Source organism: Rana temporaria, chromosome 11 (genome assembly GCF_905171775.1).
Source record: "Rana temporaria chromosome 11, aRanTem1.1, whole genome shotgun sequence".
NCBI lineage: Eukaryota > Metazoa > Chordata > Amphibia > Anura > Ranidae > Rana > Rana temporaria.
The window spans coordinates 125757859-125774784 of record NC_053499.1 but is presented as its reverse complement, the minus strand read 5'-3'; the positions used below and the strand labels follow the sequence as shown (position 1 = coordinate 125774784).

Genomic DNA, 16926 nt, shown 5'->3' with positions numbered 1-16926 from the left:
GTATTTATTAAAAAGATAAAAAAAGTTGCACTTACAATAAGGAGTGCCTCTGACCGGCACTGAGTGTCTTTGGCAGTGTCAACCGTTAAAGCCGCTGACCAGCATTTAAATGGAGTCCTAGAAGGTGTGCGTACCCGCTTTCCTCCTCATGTATTGCTACAAGGGATCCTGGCGTACTGGTATGCTTCCCCCTCCGTGTGTGTGTCCAGACAGCCTCTACGCGTTTCGCTATTGCGTCATCAGGAAAGCTGTGGACACTACTTCTTTAGCTGTATTTATACCCTTGTATGTTACCTGTAATTTAGTACTGTGGTCACTGAATACCGGAAATCCCCTGGCCGCCATCTTGGCTGATGGCGCCGGAAGTTCCCGTTCCACCATTTTTGTTCCTGGATCCCCAGTGTTATTACAGTCGTGTGCCATTCCGACTGTTTGTGCCGAATATTTATAATGTGCCCAGCAGCCAGGGTGGCTTCATATGTATAGTGCTATGCGCGCTACTGCCTGCGCTCCTGCCTGCTCCCCTCCCTCTATGTACGGGCGCTTGTCGCCCTGTGTACCATCCCCTAATGTGTATCGCCGCCACCGGAAGTTTACATGGCGCCATCTTGCCTGCGTCACTGGAAGTACCCGTCCCGCCATCTTGGTTACTGGCGTCCTATGTTATTCTATGTGTATTCCCTATAGCCATTGATTTCCCCGTCGAAAGTGCGGCGTTGGCCATTTTAACTGCTGGAATTGATCCCTGAGTAGCAGTCAACGTTTTCTGGTTGACACTGCCAGGGACACTTTACATAGGAACAAAGTGAAGATCAGTGCCCTGAATACCTATACAGGTCTTCCCTGGAGAGGAGATGCCGCTGATCGGCTCTCCTCTCCTCATACTCTGTCAGTGTGAGGCGAGAAGAACCCAATGAACTGCATCTCCTTGTTTACATTTGATCAGCTGTGATTGGACACAGCTGATCACATGGGTAAAGAGCCATGGTTCTTTCCTGAGTCTGGGTCGCGCTGTGCCCAGTGCCTACAATCACTGTGCGTGCGCGCGATCGCAGCAAGACTGGGCGTCGTCATATGACGTCGGCACAGAACAAGAGAGCATCCCGCTCACCATAAGTTGTCTATATATTGGGAGGCAATTAAAAGAGGCTACCGTACCACAACACACGTCATTGCCTAAAATATGCACGTGCAGTAATGCACCACAAATGTCTGAACTGCTCTTAAGCTCCTCTCTGCCTCCCGGCATCATAAACTACATAAAGGTCCAGGAGTCGCCAGCGTGAAAAGGTTAAAGTTTATTTATTTTCAAAAAATGTAGGTTTGAAAAACCATTGCGCAAATATCAAGTGACATAAAAACCTCAGCTTCAAAGATATATAGGGCCAGATCCAGAAAGAATTACGTTGCGCAGCAGCGGCGTAACGTATCCCATTTACGTTACACCGCCGCAGGTTTACAGCGTAAGTGCCTGATTCACAAAGCACTTACCTGTAAACTTGCGGCAGTGTAACGTAAATCCGCTGGGCGCAAGCCCGCCTAATTCAAATGGGGCGGGCACCATTTAAATTAGGCGCGTTCCCGCGCCGAGCGTACTGCGCATGCTCCGTCCGTCAAATTACCCGACGTGCATTGCGCTAAATGACGTCGCAAGGACGTCATTGGTTTGACGTTAACGTAAATGGCGTCCAGCGCCATTCACGGATGACACGACGCAAACGACGTGAAATTTAACATTTCGACGCGGGAACGACGGCCATACTTAACATTGCTTAGACCACCTAGGAGGCAGCCTTAACTTTACGACGCGTATCGCTACGGAAACGACGTAAATTTAGATCGACGGACATCGCGGACGTTCGTGAATCGCCGTAACTAGTCATTTGCATATTCTACGCCGACCGCAATGGCCTTCGCCACCTAGCGGCCGGCCTAGAATTGCAGCCTAAGATCCGACGGTGTAACACAAGTTACACCTGTCGGATCTTAGGGCTATCTATGCGTAACTGATTCTATGAATCAATCGCATAGATACGACAATCGTATCTCAGAGATACGACGGCGTATCAGGAGATACGCTGTCGTATCTCTTCTCTGAATCTGGCCCATAATGTTTGGGGGTTCTAAGTAATTTCCTAGCAAAATAAATGCAGATGTTTACATCGCCCTCCACAAGGAATTATTTAATGATAGACAGTGATCTTGTTGTATTATAGAAGCCATGGCGGATCAGTACGGAGCTTCCATACCTAAAAAATTGAAGGGCTGATTTTTTTTTTTTTTAATTTGCACATTTCAAAGGCATATAACCCGTTATTTGAATAACTGCTAAGTATGTGAATACATCAATTAAGCCGATGCTGAGAACATCCAGGTAGTAAAAAAAACAAGTTAATAATTTTCTGCAGGATGGACTGGTGATTGGTCCTTCTATAAATGCGGCAAATGGGACCAAAATAGATGACTTATTGTGAGTATTTTGAAGATAAATCACATTTTGTGAGATTCTAAATGGCCATTTAATGAACACTGTCATTTGTCATTAAGACAGGGAAGAATCCTCCTACTTGTTATTGTGTAAAACGTCAGCACATTATAGCACTGATGTTCCTCTATATAAACCTTATTCTCATGTAACTCCCAACACCAGCTGAATTGATCGTCAGAACCTTCAACCTTCTGCATGTAAGTTACATTTCTTCTTAAATATTAAAGCATCAGATGTTATCAGAGGAAAATGAATAGAGCGGGTTCATAGGTTATATTGTATAGGTTACACATGGGGGGGAGGGGGGGGGGGGGCTAATGTAGGAAATAATTCATGCTTTTGTTTGAAATATTTAGCAAATGTAAAATGGGACACTTTACCATTTCTTTTATAACAAAAATACTCACCACATTGGAGAGTCTTGATACTGAAAAAAAAAAAAACACTTTTGAGACTGTACGAGATGCACATAGTTTGCATTTTTTTCCCCAACCATAACATGGTTTTGGTCCCCTTTCAGACTTGGTGCACTGGGACTACACTGAGCACCCTTACCCAGCACAGTTCCAACGCAAGACAAGGCATAAAGTCTTGTTCCCAGCACTGTGCTGCCGTGGTGCCCTCAAGTCCAGTGGAAGGCTTATGGGCTCTGTATAAAAAGAAGGATATAGGTGTCACCTAAGTATGTAAGCAAAAAACCAAAAGTCTCACCACATCCCTAAATTAGAACTAATTTGTATACCCCCCAAGGGGGGTGTGTTTCCTCGGTGGGACTTTAAACTTGGGAGACTGGTTAATAAATAGAAAACTAACTGGTCATCAATATGTATCAAAAAATGTATCAAATTTTTTAAATATTGTTGTCTATAAACAACACATATAAATCAATATTGCAACGTTAGATAACAGCATCCAAAATGACAAAAAAGGAAAGGAAGTGCAACCTAGGACAAACCAAGGTCAGCGGCGTTTAACAATGGTAATAACAAAACATAAAAGAAAAGAGAAAAAAAATTATTATAGCGACAGAAAATGCAAGGAGACCCTCAATGAACTATGTCTATTGAGTAGAGACAGTTGTGCCAACGTTTCGAGGCTATGGAAAGTAATGCTTCTTCATCAGGGCAAGGGTAGTGCAGGGCTGTCGCAGTACAATCCAAAAATGAAGAAGAATAGAAAATAAGTACCAAAATAGCGATAAAAATATATATACCAGAAAACAATAATATGGGCTCTGTATAAGTCTTGATGATGCCAGAACTTCAGACTGCAGGAGCTCATAGGAGAAGATGCTGCAAGGACCAGTCCAGTCTAACAGCAAAGGGGAGCTTGCAGGTACTGAGGTTTAAGTAAGTAAACTGCTTTTCACGGTCCTCGACAGAAATGAGCAGTTAACCCTTGCAGTGTTGGCATGGCCCCACTGCAAGGAGGGAATTTTTAGTTTTCTGGAGTTCAACTTTAAAGTGAACTATGCACATATTTACATATTTTGAGCAAAGGAGTTATGCCACTTTAAAAACAAGCCCTCATTTACCTCTCTAGTTATAGGTATTGTGGAGAAATGTGTCTTTAAAGTTCACAAAATACTCAGAAAAAACTGAGCTGGTTTCTATGAGGAGCAAATTCTTCTAATGTAAACACGTGGCGCGTGTTTTTAAGCCGGCGCTGCACATGCACAGGGCTCTGAGCCTGCGATGCTGGGGGCGAGCATCCAATGGCTGGCTTATATTTCAACAGGGTGAAGCAATGCAGAATATTGGGAGTTTTTCAGGCAAGCTAGGTGGGGGAGCAAATGGTCTACAGGTATGGTAATGGCAGACATATTAATTAAGTTATTTTAACGAAAGCTGCTTAGGGTGCGCTCACACTGGGACTGTTTTAACTGTGGCTGGGTCCACTTGTCCTTCCTCCCTACTACCCTGCTGGTTTCCACTGACACTGGATTGTATGGAAGTGGCTCCCCGGAACACAGACAACCAGACCAGCAATCCCTGTTTTATTACACAGTTCTCTATGGAGAGAACTGTACTTTGGAATTGTTTGCACTCACACAGCAGCGAACTGTACCAGATCAGATGCCTGAGACCAGCTATTCCAAGTGGTCCGGGATGCGGTTCGATTCACGGGCACGGGCTGAGCACTCACACTACACAAACAAACCGGCCCAAAGGGGCTGAACCACGTCCACAACCAGTTGAGATGGTTAGTACGAGTGCACCCTTTGTTTGTTAGCTATTGGGGCTTCTTGACTGCATAGGCTATTATTTTTTTTTTTTAACTAAAGCAAACAAGTTATTTAAAGCTAAACTTTATCCATAACAACTTGATAAAAAATAATGTTTTTTAGCAAGGAACATACATTCCACATTAATAATTATGCTACCAAAATGAGTGTGTGCTGTAAATTGCCTTCAGCATTGCTCCTGTTTCTTCTTGCTGGAGGCTGTTATTTTGCCCCTGAGCAGCAGTAATCATAAAGTGTAATTAAACCCATTTATTTAACGGTTTCAAAAACCAGTTACATTCCTGGATTGCTAACTTTTGCATCGGCTTGTGTCCTCTACCAACCTGTCAATCAAATGGCGGATGTTATAACTTGATCACTTGTGCAGCACCATGGCCGTTGCAGATCAAACAGAAGCAGCTGTAAAGGATAGGAGGGTTTAAAGCGGAGCTCCACCCTAAAGTGAAACTCACGCTGATCGGCACCCGCCCCCCCTCCGGTGTCACATTTGACACCTTTCAGGGGGAGGGGGGTGCAGATACCTGTCTAAAGACAGGTATTTGCACCTACTTCCGGCCACACGCTACAGGCAAAAGACGGGTTTTTCTGACTTCCCATCTGTCGCCCGTTGTGTGCCGGGAACACTCGGCTCCCAGCACACAGCGTGTGAGCCAATCGGCGGGCGCAGCGCGACTCGCGCATGCGCCGTAGTGAACCGGGTAGTGAAGCCGGAGCGCTTCACTTCCTGGACCCCTCACTGAGGATGGCGGGGGGAGCAGCAGAGAGACGAACGATCGCTCATCCTCTGCTGCGGACGGCGCTGGACTCCAGGACAGGTAAGTGTCCTAATATTAAAAGTCAGCAGCTGCAGTATTTGTAGCTGCTGGCTTTTAATATTTTTTTATACTGGCACATCCGCTTTAAGTCCTCTTTTAGGCTGGATTCACACCTCATGCATTTTTAGTGCTTTTGCATCTGCAGATTTGAACTACAGTCTGTTTAACATGGTTTCCTATGGAACACATTCTGTAGTGCAAAATGCAAAAAGCATTAAAAATGCATAGGTGTGAATCCAGCCTAAAGCTGTCAGCAGGTCGGCCTATATAAACTCAGCAGTGTCTAAAACTAGAGAGCAACTGAGCATGTGCAGAGCACGGAGAGACATTTTATTACTGGATTTTAAACAGTATAGGCACTTATTTTAAATGTTTTACATAGCTATACATGCAAAAGGGATCTAGATTTTATGACTAAAGCTCCACTTTAACCACTTAAGACCGGGACCGTTATGCAGGTAAAGGAACTGGCCAGTTTTTGCAATTCGGCACTGCGTCATTTTAACTGACAATTGCGCGGTCGTGCAATGTGGCTCCCAAACAAAATTGTCGTCCTTTTTTTCCCACAAATAGAGCTTTCTTTTGGTGGTATTTGATCACCTCTGCGGTTTTTATTTTTTGTGCTATAAACAAAGATAAAGCGACAATTTTGAAAAAAAATCAATATTTTTTACTTTTTGCTATAATAAATATCCCCAAAAAATATAAAAAACATTATTTTTTCTCAGTTTAGGTCGATGCGTATTCTTCTACCTATTTTTGGTAAAAAAAATCTCAATAAGCTTATATCGATTGGTTTGTGGAAAATTTATAGCGTTTACAAAATAGGCGATCGTTTTATGCCATTTTTATTAATAGTTTTTTTTTTACTACTAATGGCGGCGATTAGCGATTTTTTTCATGACTGCGACATTATGGCGAACACATCGGACAATTTTGACCCATTTTTGGGACCATTGTAATTTTCACAGCGAAAAGTGCTATAAAAATGCACTGGTTACTGTGAAAATGACAATTGCAGTTTAGGAGTTAACCACTAGGAGGCGCTGAAGGGGTTAAGTGTGACCTCATATGTGTTTTTAACTGTAGTGGGGAGGGGCTGGATGTGTGACGTCAGTGATCGTCGTTCCCTATATCAGTGAAGTGAAGAACGGGGAAGGTGTGTTTACACACACCTCTCCCTGTTCTTCAGCTCCTGTGACCAATCGTGGGACACCGGCGGCGATCGGGTTCGCGGGTTCTGAGCACTTCCATTCCTTCAATTTGCCCCTGTTCCTTGGTTCAGTGTCAGTAATACAACTTTTAACCCGGGGAGATCAACACTAATTGATCTATCTAAAGGGATAAACCCTTTTAAACAGGTATTAGAGCCTCACTGGTAGGGATGAGCTTCGTGTTTGAGTCGAACGTATGTTCGAGTCGAACATCGTATGTTCGATCGTTCGTCGAAATACGAACAAAACGGGTCATTCGCACCAAATTCGAGTGACATGCCACGGCCCATAATTCACTGCGGCATTGCGCGCTGATGATTGGCCAAGCATGCACTATGACCCGCATGCTTGGCCAATCACAGCGCCGTCAGTACAGAGAGCCGTAATTGGCCAAAGCCAGGGTGGCTTTGGCCAATTATGGCTCAGGGGGTTTAGTACACGCCCCACACTATAAAAGGCCGCCTGCAGGTCAACCTTGTGTAGTGTGTTCCAGCGCTGGTTAGAGATCAGTCAGAGAGAGAGAGTGTCATTTTTTCTAGGTAGATAGAGCAGGCGGGCAGGTTAGTCAGTTAATGTTACAGTGTGTAGAGGATATATATACATCCCAGGTGTTGTACATATATTTATACACTGTATAACTTAGCTAGATCAGTTCTTCCTAATTTACTGGCAGGTAGTTGATTGTGCTATCTGCAGTATTCTCACATGGTGTATTGCATGTGTCCTCTGCAGTGTGCACCATAAAGCTACACAGGCATACTATAGACACCCAGCAGGTACAATATTTAAAGGAATTTTTCATTTTTTTTTTTTTTTTAAGCATCATGATGCTTAAATTAAAAAATAAATAAATAAATAATACCTTTAAATATTGTACCTGCTGTGTGTCTATAGTATGCCTGTGAAAACGTCTTTGAGAATCCCGGTCTTGCCCCAGGGAACATGTATCAATGGATTTTTTTTTTTTAAATGGTCGTTTTTTCTGGAGCAGTGTTTCTAATGATGCTGCATCATTTAAATCACTGCTCCAGAAAAAACAACCGTTTTTAAAACTTTTTTCCATTGATACATGTTCCCTGGGGCAAGACCCGGGTTCTCAAAGACGTTTTCCGACAATAACTTGCATATGGGGCTTAGAAATGAGCACTTTTGAATTCGAACGTTCGTGTCCCATTGACGTCAATGGGGTTCTAAATGTTCGTGCGAACGTTCGGTCCGTTCGAAGGTTCTGGTGTGAATCGAACGCGGGTGTGTTCGGCTCATCACTACTCACTGGTAACAAGGTGAGTGGCCAAAGCCTGAAACCTGACTTTATAGTCTTTGCTGTGATCTTCAAGTTTTAGTCCTGGTTCACATATATGCGATGCAAGATCCAGCGCGATTCCAGTGCGGGTTCCCGCATCGCATGCCACCTGCCGGGGGTTCACACTGACATCTACGAACCGCTGCGGGTGTCAATGCAAAGTTAATGACACCCCCAGATCGGTTCGCAGATCGCAGTGCAATCTGCCAAATGTTGCAAGAATCGGATCACATAGGTGTGAACACCCATGCGATCTGATTCCAGTGCGGCTCTGCACCATTTTGGTGCGAATGCGATGCAAATTCAGCCATACAATCTGTATGGCTGAATTCGCATTGCATAGACATCTCATGTGATCTGCACAGCACTGTCCAACATCGCATCAGTGTGAACCCAGCCTTGGGCTTTGTGTAAATTGACAATTGTGTCTTGCTGCTGCTATGTGCTTGAAAAGTATTTCTGAAGGATCTGAAGGGTCTGGAGGATATTAGTAATGAGGAACGTTTGCGAGCACTGAACTTATTCTCTCTGGAGAACAGATGCTTGAGAGGGGATATGATTTAAATTTACAAATACCGTACTGGTGTGAACCCACAAGAGTGATATAACGTTTCCGTGCAAGGAAGTTTAATAAGACACCTGGCCTCTTGTTAAAATTAGAAGAAAAGAGGTTTAACCTTAAACTGTGTAGAGGGTTCTTTACTGTAAGAGCGGCACGGATGTGGAATTCCCTTTCACAGGCGGTGGTCTCAGCGGGGGGCATCGATAGTTTTAAAAAATTAGATAAGCACCTGAACGACCACAACATACAGGGATATACAATGTAATACTGACATATAATCACACACATAGGTTGGACTTGATGGACTTGTGTCTTTTTTCAACCTCACCTACAGTGGGGATTGAAAGTTTGGGCACCCCAGGTAAAAATGTGTATTAATGTGCATAACGAAGCCAAGGAAAGATGGAACTATCTCCAAAAGGCATCAAATTACAGATTAGACATTCTTATAATATGTAAAAAAAAGTTAGATTTTATTTCCATCATTTACACTTTCAAAATGACAGAAAACAAAAAAATGGCATCTGCAAAAGTTTGGGCACCCTGCAGAATTTATAGCATGCACTGCACCCTTTGCAAACCTGAGACCTGCCAGTGTCATGGATTGTTCTCAATCATCGTCTGGGAAGACCAGGTGATGTCAATTTCAAAGGTTTTAAATGCCCAGACTCATCTGACCTTGCCCCAACAATCAGCACCATGGGTTCTTCTAAGCAGTTGTCTAGAAAACTGAAACTGAAAACAGTTGACGCTCACAAAGCTGGAGAAGGCTATAAGAAGATAGCAAAGCGTTTTCAGATGTCAATATCCTCTGTTCGGAATATAATTAAGAAATGGCAGTCATCAGGAACAGTGAAAGTTAAAGTAAGATCTGGAAGACCAAGAAAAATATCAGACAGAACAGCTCGCAGGATTGTGATGAGAAAAGCAATTCAAAACCCACGTTTGACTGCACGATCCCTCCAGAAAGATCTGGCAGACACTGGAGTTGTGGTACACTATTCCACTATAAAGAGATTCTTGTACAAATATGGTCTTCATGGAAGAGTCATCAGAAGAAAACCTCTTCTACGTCCTCACCACAAAAATCAGCGTTTGAACTTTGCAAATGAACATATAGACAAGCCTGATGCATTTTGGAAACAAGTTCTGTGGACCGATGAGGTTAAAATAGAACTTTTTTTGCCGGAATGAGCAAAGGTACGAGAAGAAAGGGGACAGAATTTAATGAAAAGAACCTATGTCCAACTGTGAAGCATGGGGGTGGATCAATCATGCTTTGGGGTTGTATTACAGCCAGTGGCACAGGGAACATTTCACGAGTAGAAGGAAAAATGGATTCAATAAAATTTCAGCAAATTTTGGATGGTAACTTGATGCCATCTGTGAAAAAGCTGAAGTTAAAGAGAGGATGGCTTCTACAAATGGATAATGATCCTAAACACACCTCAAAATCCACGGGGGATTACATCAAAAGGCGTAAACTAAAGGTTTTGCCATGGCCTTCACAATCTCATGACCTCAACATAATTGAAAATCTATGTATAGACCTTAAAAGAGCAGTGCGTGACAGACAGCCCAGACATCTCAAAGAACTGGAAGACTTTTGTAAGGAAGAATGGGCAAAGATACCTCAAACAAGAATTGAAAGACTCTTGGCTAGCTACAAAAAGTGTTTACAAGCTGTGATACTTGCCAAAGGGGGCAGTACAAGATATTAACTCTGCAGGGTGCCCAAACTTTTGCAGACGCCATTTTTTTTGTTTTCTGTAATTTTGAAAGTGTAAATGATGGAAATAAAACTTTTTTTGACATATTATAAGAATGTCTAATCTGTAATTTGATGCCTTTTGGAGATTTTTCCATCTTTCCTTGGCTTCGTTATGCACATTAATACAAATCTTTACCTGGGGTGCCCAAACTTTCGATCCCATAGAATTCATAGTTACATAGTTACATACAGTGGGGATCGAAAGTTTGGGCACCCCAGGTAAAAAATTGTATTAATGTTCTGGGGGGATATCTGGGGTGTAGAGGGGTCAGAGTTCTGGGGGGATATCTGGGGTGTAGAGGGGGGTCAGAGTGCTGGGGGGATATCTGGGGTGTAGAGGGGTCAGAGTGCTGGGGCGATATCTGGGATGTAGAGGGGGGTCAGAGTGCTGGGGGGTCAGAGTGCTGGGGGGTCAGAGTGCTGGGGGGATATCTGGGATGTAGAGGGGAGTGCTGGGGAGGCATCAATCTAGCAGATATATTATATGCACAGGACAGCTTTGTTACTTTATGTATGTAGTATTTTTCCACTGTTTCTTTGCTGTACAGAATGATTGTTCATGTAGTTAATGCGAAACTCCACCCAGAAGGGGAAGCTCCGCTTGTCTGCCTCCTACTTACTGGATTTCTCTTTACCTGCACTGTCTCCATTGTAGGGGCCCCAGAGCATTACTTTGCCCAGGGGCCCATGATGCTATTAAGATGGCCCTGGACGCAATCCTCAGATCTCTCACGACCATTTTTTTTAAATGAGTGTGAAAATGTACACACACTGTACACAAAGTATACAACTTCGGTTTTATAGAACATATACTTTTTTTGTTGTTGTTTAAATTAATTAGGCATATATTTTTTGTATTGTGTAGTCTTCTCCAGCCATGATGCTGAATACAGTGCTGCTGTGTGTGGCTATCCTCCTGGCAATTCAAGCAATGCTCACCTCAGGCTCTAGCAATGGTCGCTTTGAAGATTTTAACTCTGGCACTAACAATGGAAGATACAACTACCCAGATTTACTACGTAAAGTGAAGGAATCAGGATTGGTTGTACCAGGTAAGAGATAGGAACCTTTTTTACTAATGGAAAAAATCTTTACCAAAATGTTTACAATTGTAACGTTCTTTGCAAGATTTTTATATAGTTAAAGTGACCCTGTTGCTAAAGTTAATATTTTAAGGAGGAAGTAAACCCATTGATTTAAAGTGGTTGTAAACCCTTACAAACCACTTTTACCTACAGGTAATCCTATAATAAGGCTTACCTGTAGGTAATGGAAATATCTCCTCTACCATATACGCTTTCGCCAACGTCATTAGCGCATGCGCACTAAAGAAAGGGCACGATAGTGCGGTTACTATAGGATCCAATGCCGTGACCTACAGGTTCCCGCACGCATGCACGGGAGTGATGTAATGTGATTCTGGCCAGTCACAGAGTCGGAGTCCATGGGCCCGAAAGGAAGAGGGGTGAAGATGGACGCAGCCACCAGCATCGAGCATCGGGGCCCGAAAGGAAGAGGGGTGAAGATGGACGCAGCCACCAGCATCGGGGACATCGAGCTTCGTTTACAGGTAAGTGCAACATAATGGGCTAGTATGCGATGCGTACTAGCCCATTATGCTTTTACTTTGCAGGGGTATAAGACCCTTTTCACACTAAGGTGCTTTGCAGGCGCTATAGCGCTAAAAATAGCACCTGCAAAGCGCCCTGAAACAGTGGCTCCATTCACTCCAGTTTGAAAGCCCGAGTGTTTAGCTTTAACACTTTCAGCAGAATCAAAACACTGTTCAGCGGCGTGGGAAAAAGGAACAGTAAGTATTTACAGACTTATTTTACAGGTATGCCATGGCGTAAACATTTTTTACTATGGCTACAGAGTTGGTTTAAGCTTCAGAGCAATTTCATTTTTTTGTATCCATAAAACAAGAGGGAAAAAAAAAAGCACATGTCTGTGTTCCTGGAAATAGTACAATGCTGTTATAAATGCTCAATAACATTTCCTATTTCAGGAAGTTTGCAAGGATCAGAGGCTCTCCGAACAGACATAGGAGCAGCTCAGGAAGACCTGATAGAGGATTATAGTCTGCTGGACCCAAGGGTAACTTTTATATACTAGTACCTTATATTGTCTTATACCCACTGCATTGTTATGAACAATTTTAAGATGTTTCTGATCCCTATGTATAGTATAATTGAAGGAAACCTTTTCCCAATCAACAATAGGAGCTCATAGATGTCAACACACCTTGATGCTTAAAAGTGGGAAAAAAAATTATTTTTGGGACTTTGAATAAGGCAGGGACCTAGTCATGCCTCCATCCCTATTAGTTGAGAAAAGGAGACCTAGCAGAGTGGGACTTTAAATGAGTCACAAAGTCAATACGAATAGTTAATAATTGGCATTTATTACGTGCCAGATTTTAACAATAATACATAAACCTGGTTGTTACCGCAATATTTATTCTATATACATAAATATAAAGCATGAATGACACATGTCCATAGGGAAGGATCATGGGTATAACACCTCTTAACTTCCCATAATTTAGAATAGATACCAAAATACACAAACAATTCATTTAATGATTATACAGGGTACATGATTAGGGTTAAAGATAATAGAAACACATGGTCGATTTAAACATGGTAGATACAAAAGCTTGACGCGTTTCATGGAATGTTATCCATTCTTCAGGAGCAAACATGTGTATACCTGTAATAAAATTTAAAGTATACAATATAAAGAATCCCTAAGTAGCTGTCCCAAGAAAACAGACAAAAAAAAAGGGGGGGGGGGGGTGATATCCTTCATTTGAGATGATATACTCACAAAATCGCTGTGTGTAGAAAATGCAACACAGATGACTGAAAACCCCCTTTGGAAAGGGGCATCTTCTCTGGGAGCTATGATTGTGAGAGCCGTATGCATTGCCGTAATAAATGGCAAATGTCAATTATTTATATTGACCACGTGACTCATTTAAAGTCCCACTATACTAGCTCTCCTTTTCTCTCTTGATGCTTAAACGTTATTTTAGTTAAATATGGTTCACAACAGTGGCACTCCATGTTTCAGGTTATACACTTCTTCGGGTAGAAAAGATAATGTTTGTCAACAAGGAACTTTTTCAATAGTGATATACCATGAGCATATAGACCACAGAATGTCTGAGGAGCACTTCCCCGGGAGGAGGTATTTGATTACTGGATCACCCTATGATCCTTAAGTCGTGGACCCCTCCTTAACAAGGTCATCAGGCCTATCTCGAGACATAAGCCTTCCGCTTGGTCTCCTCCAGGGCAGGTCCTCCCCTGGTTTCCTTTATTAAGTATAGCTTCCTTCGCTTAAATGGACAGCTTAAAATCCCTCTTGATTTGTAGGCCCCATTCAGCATAACTCTGCCTAGTGATAGAGATGCAGCCTCGGGCCAACGTGGTCCAGGGGCTCACGCAACACATACCTCGTGCCAGGAGGGCCACGAGGCGAAGGACCCCAAAATATGGCGTCTGCCCCTTAAGTATCCCTTCCCGGCATGCACAGCGGGGCACCACTCCCACTGGGCTGTTTCCGAGGAAAGATACTCAATGATCTATTGCAGGGGTGCCCAACCTTTTGAAGAGCGAGGGCCACTTAAGCGACTTGGCAACCGGTCAAGGGCCACAATGAGCGGACCGGATGGATGGCAGCTCACTCTACTTTTTTTGATGGGTCCAATTGGGTCATACTGACTGTGTGAAAGGGGCCTAAAGCTGCATTCACACCGATGCACTGTTGTTTACACGCAACGGGAGTGCAGGACAGTTCACCTGTGGCTTTCCTGCAGGTTAGCTGCACTTTGCCATAGACTTATATTATATCCTGTAGGTGTGGTGCACTTTCAGAAAGCACACAAAACTCACAGGTAATAAAAGTCTATGGCTCAGTGCAGGTAACCCACAGGTGCACTGCTCTGCACCTGCGGATCAGTTTAAAAGCAGCTCAGTAACCACTGCAGAACAGACATGCCCATATATACACTGTGATTTTGGTAATTAACTTACCTTTAATAACAGACTTCTATTCTATTCCATCTCAGAGCATGAGGTCGCGGGCCACATCAGAGGGCTCCGTGGGCCACATGTGGCCCCCAGGCCACTGGTTGGGCACCCCTGATCTATGGCTTGCCCGTGTTCCAACACTGGCCTGTGGGTGTATCGCCACCTACAGGCAACAGTGGGAAAATGCTATCAGGCACAGCCACTGCCAGAAGCAAATTTAGTATAAATCATCACAGTCTGAGCCATATTATCGGCTCAGACACCCACTAAATTTAACATAGCGTCCAGTCATTTGGGAGCAGGGCGCTACATTAGCAAAAGAGACGACCTGTAAGGGAAAACCTAATCTTTTCCACCTCTCCTTAAAGTGGAACTTTACCCATAACAACTTGATAAAAAGAATGTTCTTTAGCAGGGAACATACATTCCACTTTAATAATTATGATACCAAAATTAGTGTGTGCTGTAAATTGCCTCCAGAATTGTTCCTGTTTCTTCTTGCTGGAGGCTGCCATCTGACCAGTGTTATAGGTCAGCTTCCTCTGCTATGCTCCTCATCACAACTTTCTTTTTTCTCTTCAGCAGGCAATATCACTGGAGCTTTCTTCCCGTGAAGAGCGTTCTCCAAGGAGGTGTATCCAGCTTCACGAGTCCTGTGTTGGTCACCTGCCCTGCTGTAGCCCGTGTGCAAGTTGTTATTGCCGATTCTTCAATGCAATTTGCTATTGCAGGAAAACCAGCACTAATTGCCACCAAGGCAAAAACTAGCATCAACGTGCTTAATGGTCCGTCAGGACTATCTACTATGCGATGCTTTGTAATAATATTTGATTGTATTTTTACCTCTATTTTCTCTATTTGAATTTCTAACTTGCCTTTATAAAACCTCTTGTAAAGCTATTCAGGGCAAAGTAACAAGTTTGTTTTAGAGCAGGCAGGGTAATAAGCACTTACTTTCAGTGGGTTTCTGTGCCAACCCAAGCCCACCCAAGCCAACTGCAGTCCCCTCAAAATTGCTGAGTAAGACCCAACTCAACATTTGATTTGAAGCTTACACAGTGTAGAGAATTCCAGCCCCGTGTGACAAATGAGCGTGTGTGTATGCCCCATCGGAAATTCCGATGAATTCCATCAGAGTTTAGATAGAGAACATGTTCTCTTTTACTCCGATGAAATTCAGTAAGGCCCCATACACACGATAGAATCCATCCGCTGAAAAATCCCAGCGAATGGGTTTCAGCGGATAGATCCTATGGTGTGTACACTCCAGCGGATCTGTTTCCGTGGATATTTATCCCCTGGGATGGATTTCCAGCGGATAAATATTTGATGACGTGCTATCAAATCTATCCGCTGGAATCCATCCCAACAGATGGATCCGCTGGTCTGTACAGACTCACCGGATCCATCCGTCCGAAGGGATCCCCCACATGCATCGTAATGATTCGACGCATGCGTGGAATTCCTTATATGACAGCGTCGCGCACGTCGCCGCGTCATAATCGCGGCGACGGCGCGACAAGTCATCGCCAGAGGATTTCGGCGCGGATTTCGATTCGATGGTGAGTACACTCCATCGGATGGAAATCCGCGGAAATCCTCAAGAGGATTTATCCGTGGAAACGGTCCGCTGGACCGTATCCGCAGATAAATCCTCCCGTGTGTATGGGGCCTTATAATCTCCAATGTGATTTTGGTCGGACAAAGGTCGGATCGTGTGTACAGGGCTTAACTTTGCCCTGAATGGATAAACTACAGGGTCGCTTAAAACAAAATATAATAGTGTGCTTTGCAATGTGCCTATAAATGCTACTTATCCTATATGCCATGCTTACTAAACAGACACTATATTTATACTACAGAATATGAAGATTTTTTAAAGGGATATTAATATTTTAATGTAACTACAAAATTATTTCAGCAAAATTCACTATTAAATGTGAACAGCTGAATTTAAAATGCTTTTGTGTTTCTTAGAAAAAACTAATTATTTTAGAATATATTTTAAAACTATTTGATTTTACAGGTTCCCTCTGTCTCTATTTTCTAATTGGTAAGGTAAATTATTCTCTGATCATCCAATTTGCCTATTGGAATGATTCATATGTCTCACCATTTTTGCTGTCTCTCTGTCCCATTCCCATTGGAAAAAATTCCCCTTATGTTGTGTTCTTCTGTTCTAGAGACACAAAAGAAAATATGTCAAACATTTCTCCAAATTGACATGGAATCTAAAACAGGTGTCACTAGAACAGATGTCACCACTGGAAAATATTCTCTTCTCTCTTTAGGTGACAATTAGGAATAGTGAAACAGGGATACAGACAGCAAAAAAATGTATGAAGCCTCGTACACACGACCGGTTTTCCCGGCAGGCTTTTGGCCGGGAATCCCGGCCGTGTGTATGCTCCCTAGCAGTTTTCCCATCAGGAAAACAGATGGGAATCCCGACGGGAAAATAGAGAACCCTGCTCTCTATTCGTTGAGTGTT

General features: G+C 43.2%; 1 protein-coding gene across 1 annotated transcript; it reads left to right on the top strand.

Moving 5' to 3' along the window:
- The first annotated feature begins 2639 nt into the window (after positions 1-2639).
- LOC120916958 (agouti related neuropeptide) lies at positions 2640-15590 on the top strand. The gene is made up of 4 exons (XM_040327895.1): positions 2640-2685; positions 11264-11450; positions 12407-12495; positions 15018-15590. The coding sequence occupies exons 2-4, from the start codon at positions 11276-11278 to the stop codon at positions 15201-15203; spliced, it is 450 nt and encodes a 149-aa protein (XP_040183829.1). The 5' UTR covers positions 2640-2685; positions 11264-11275; the 3' UTR covers positions 15204-15590.
- Positions 15591-16926: the final 1336 nt, after the last annotated feature.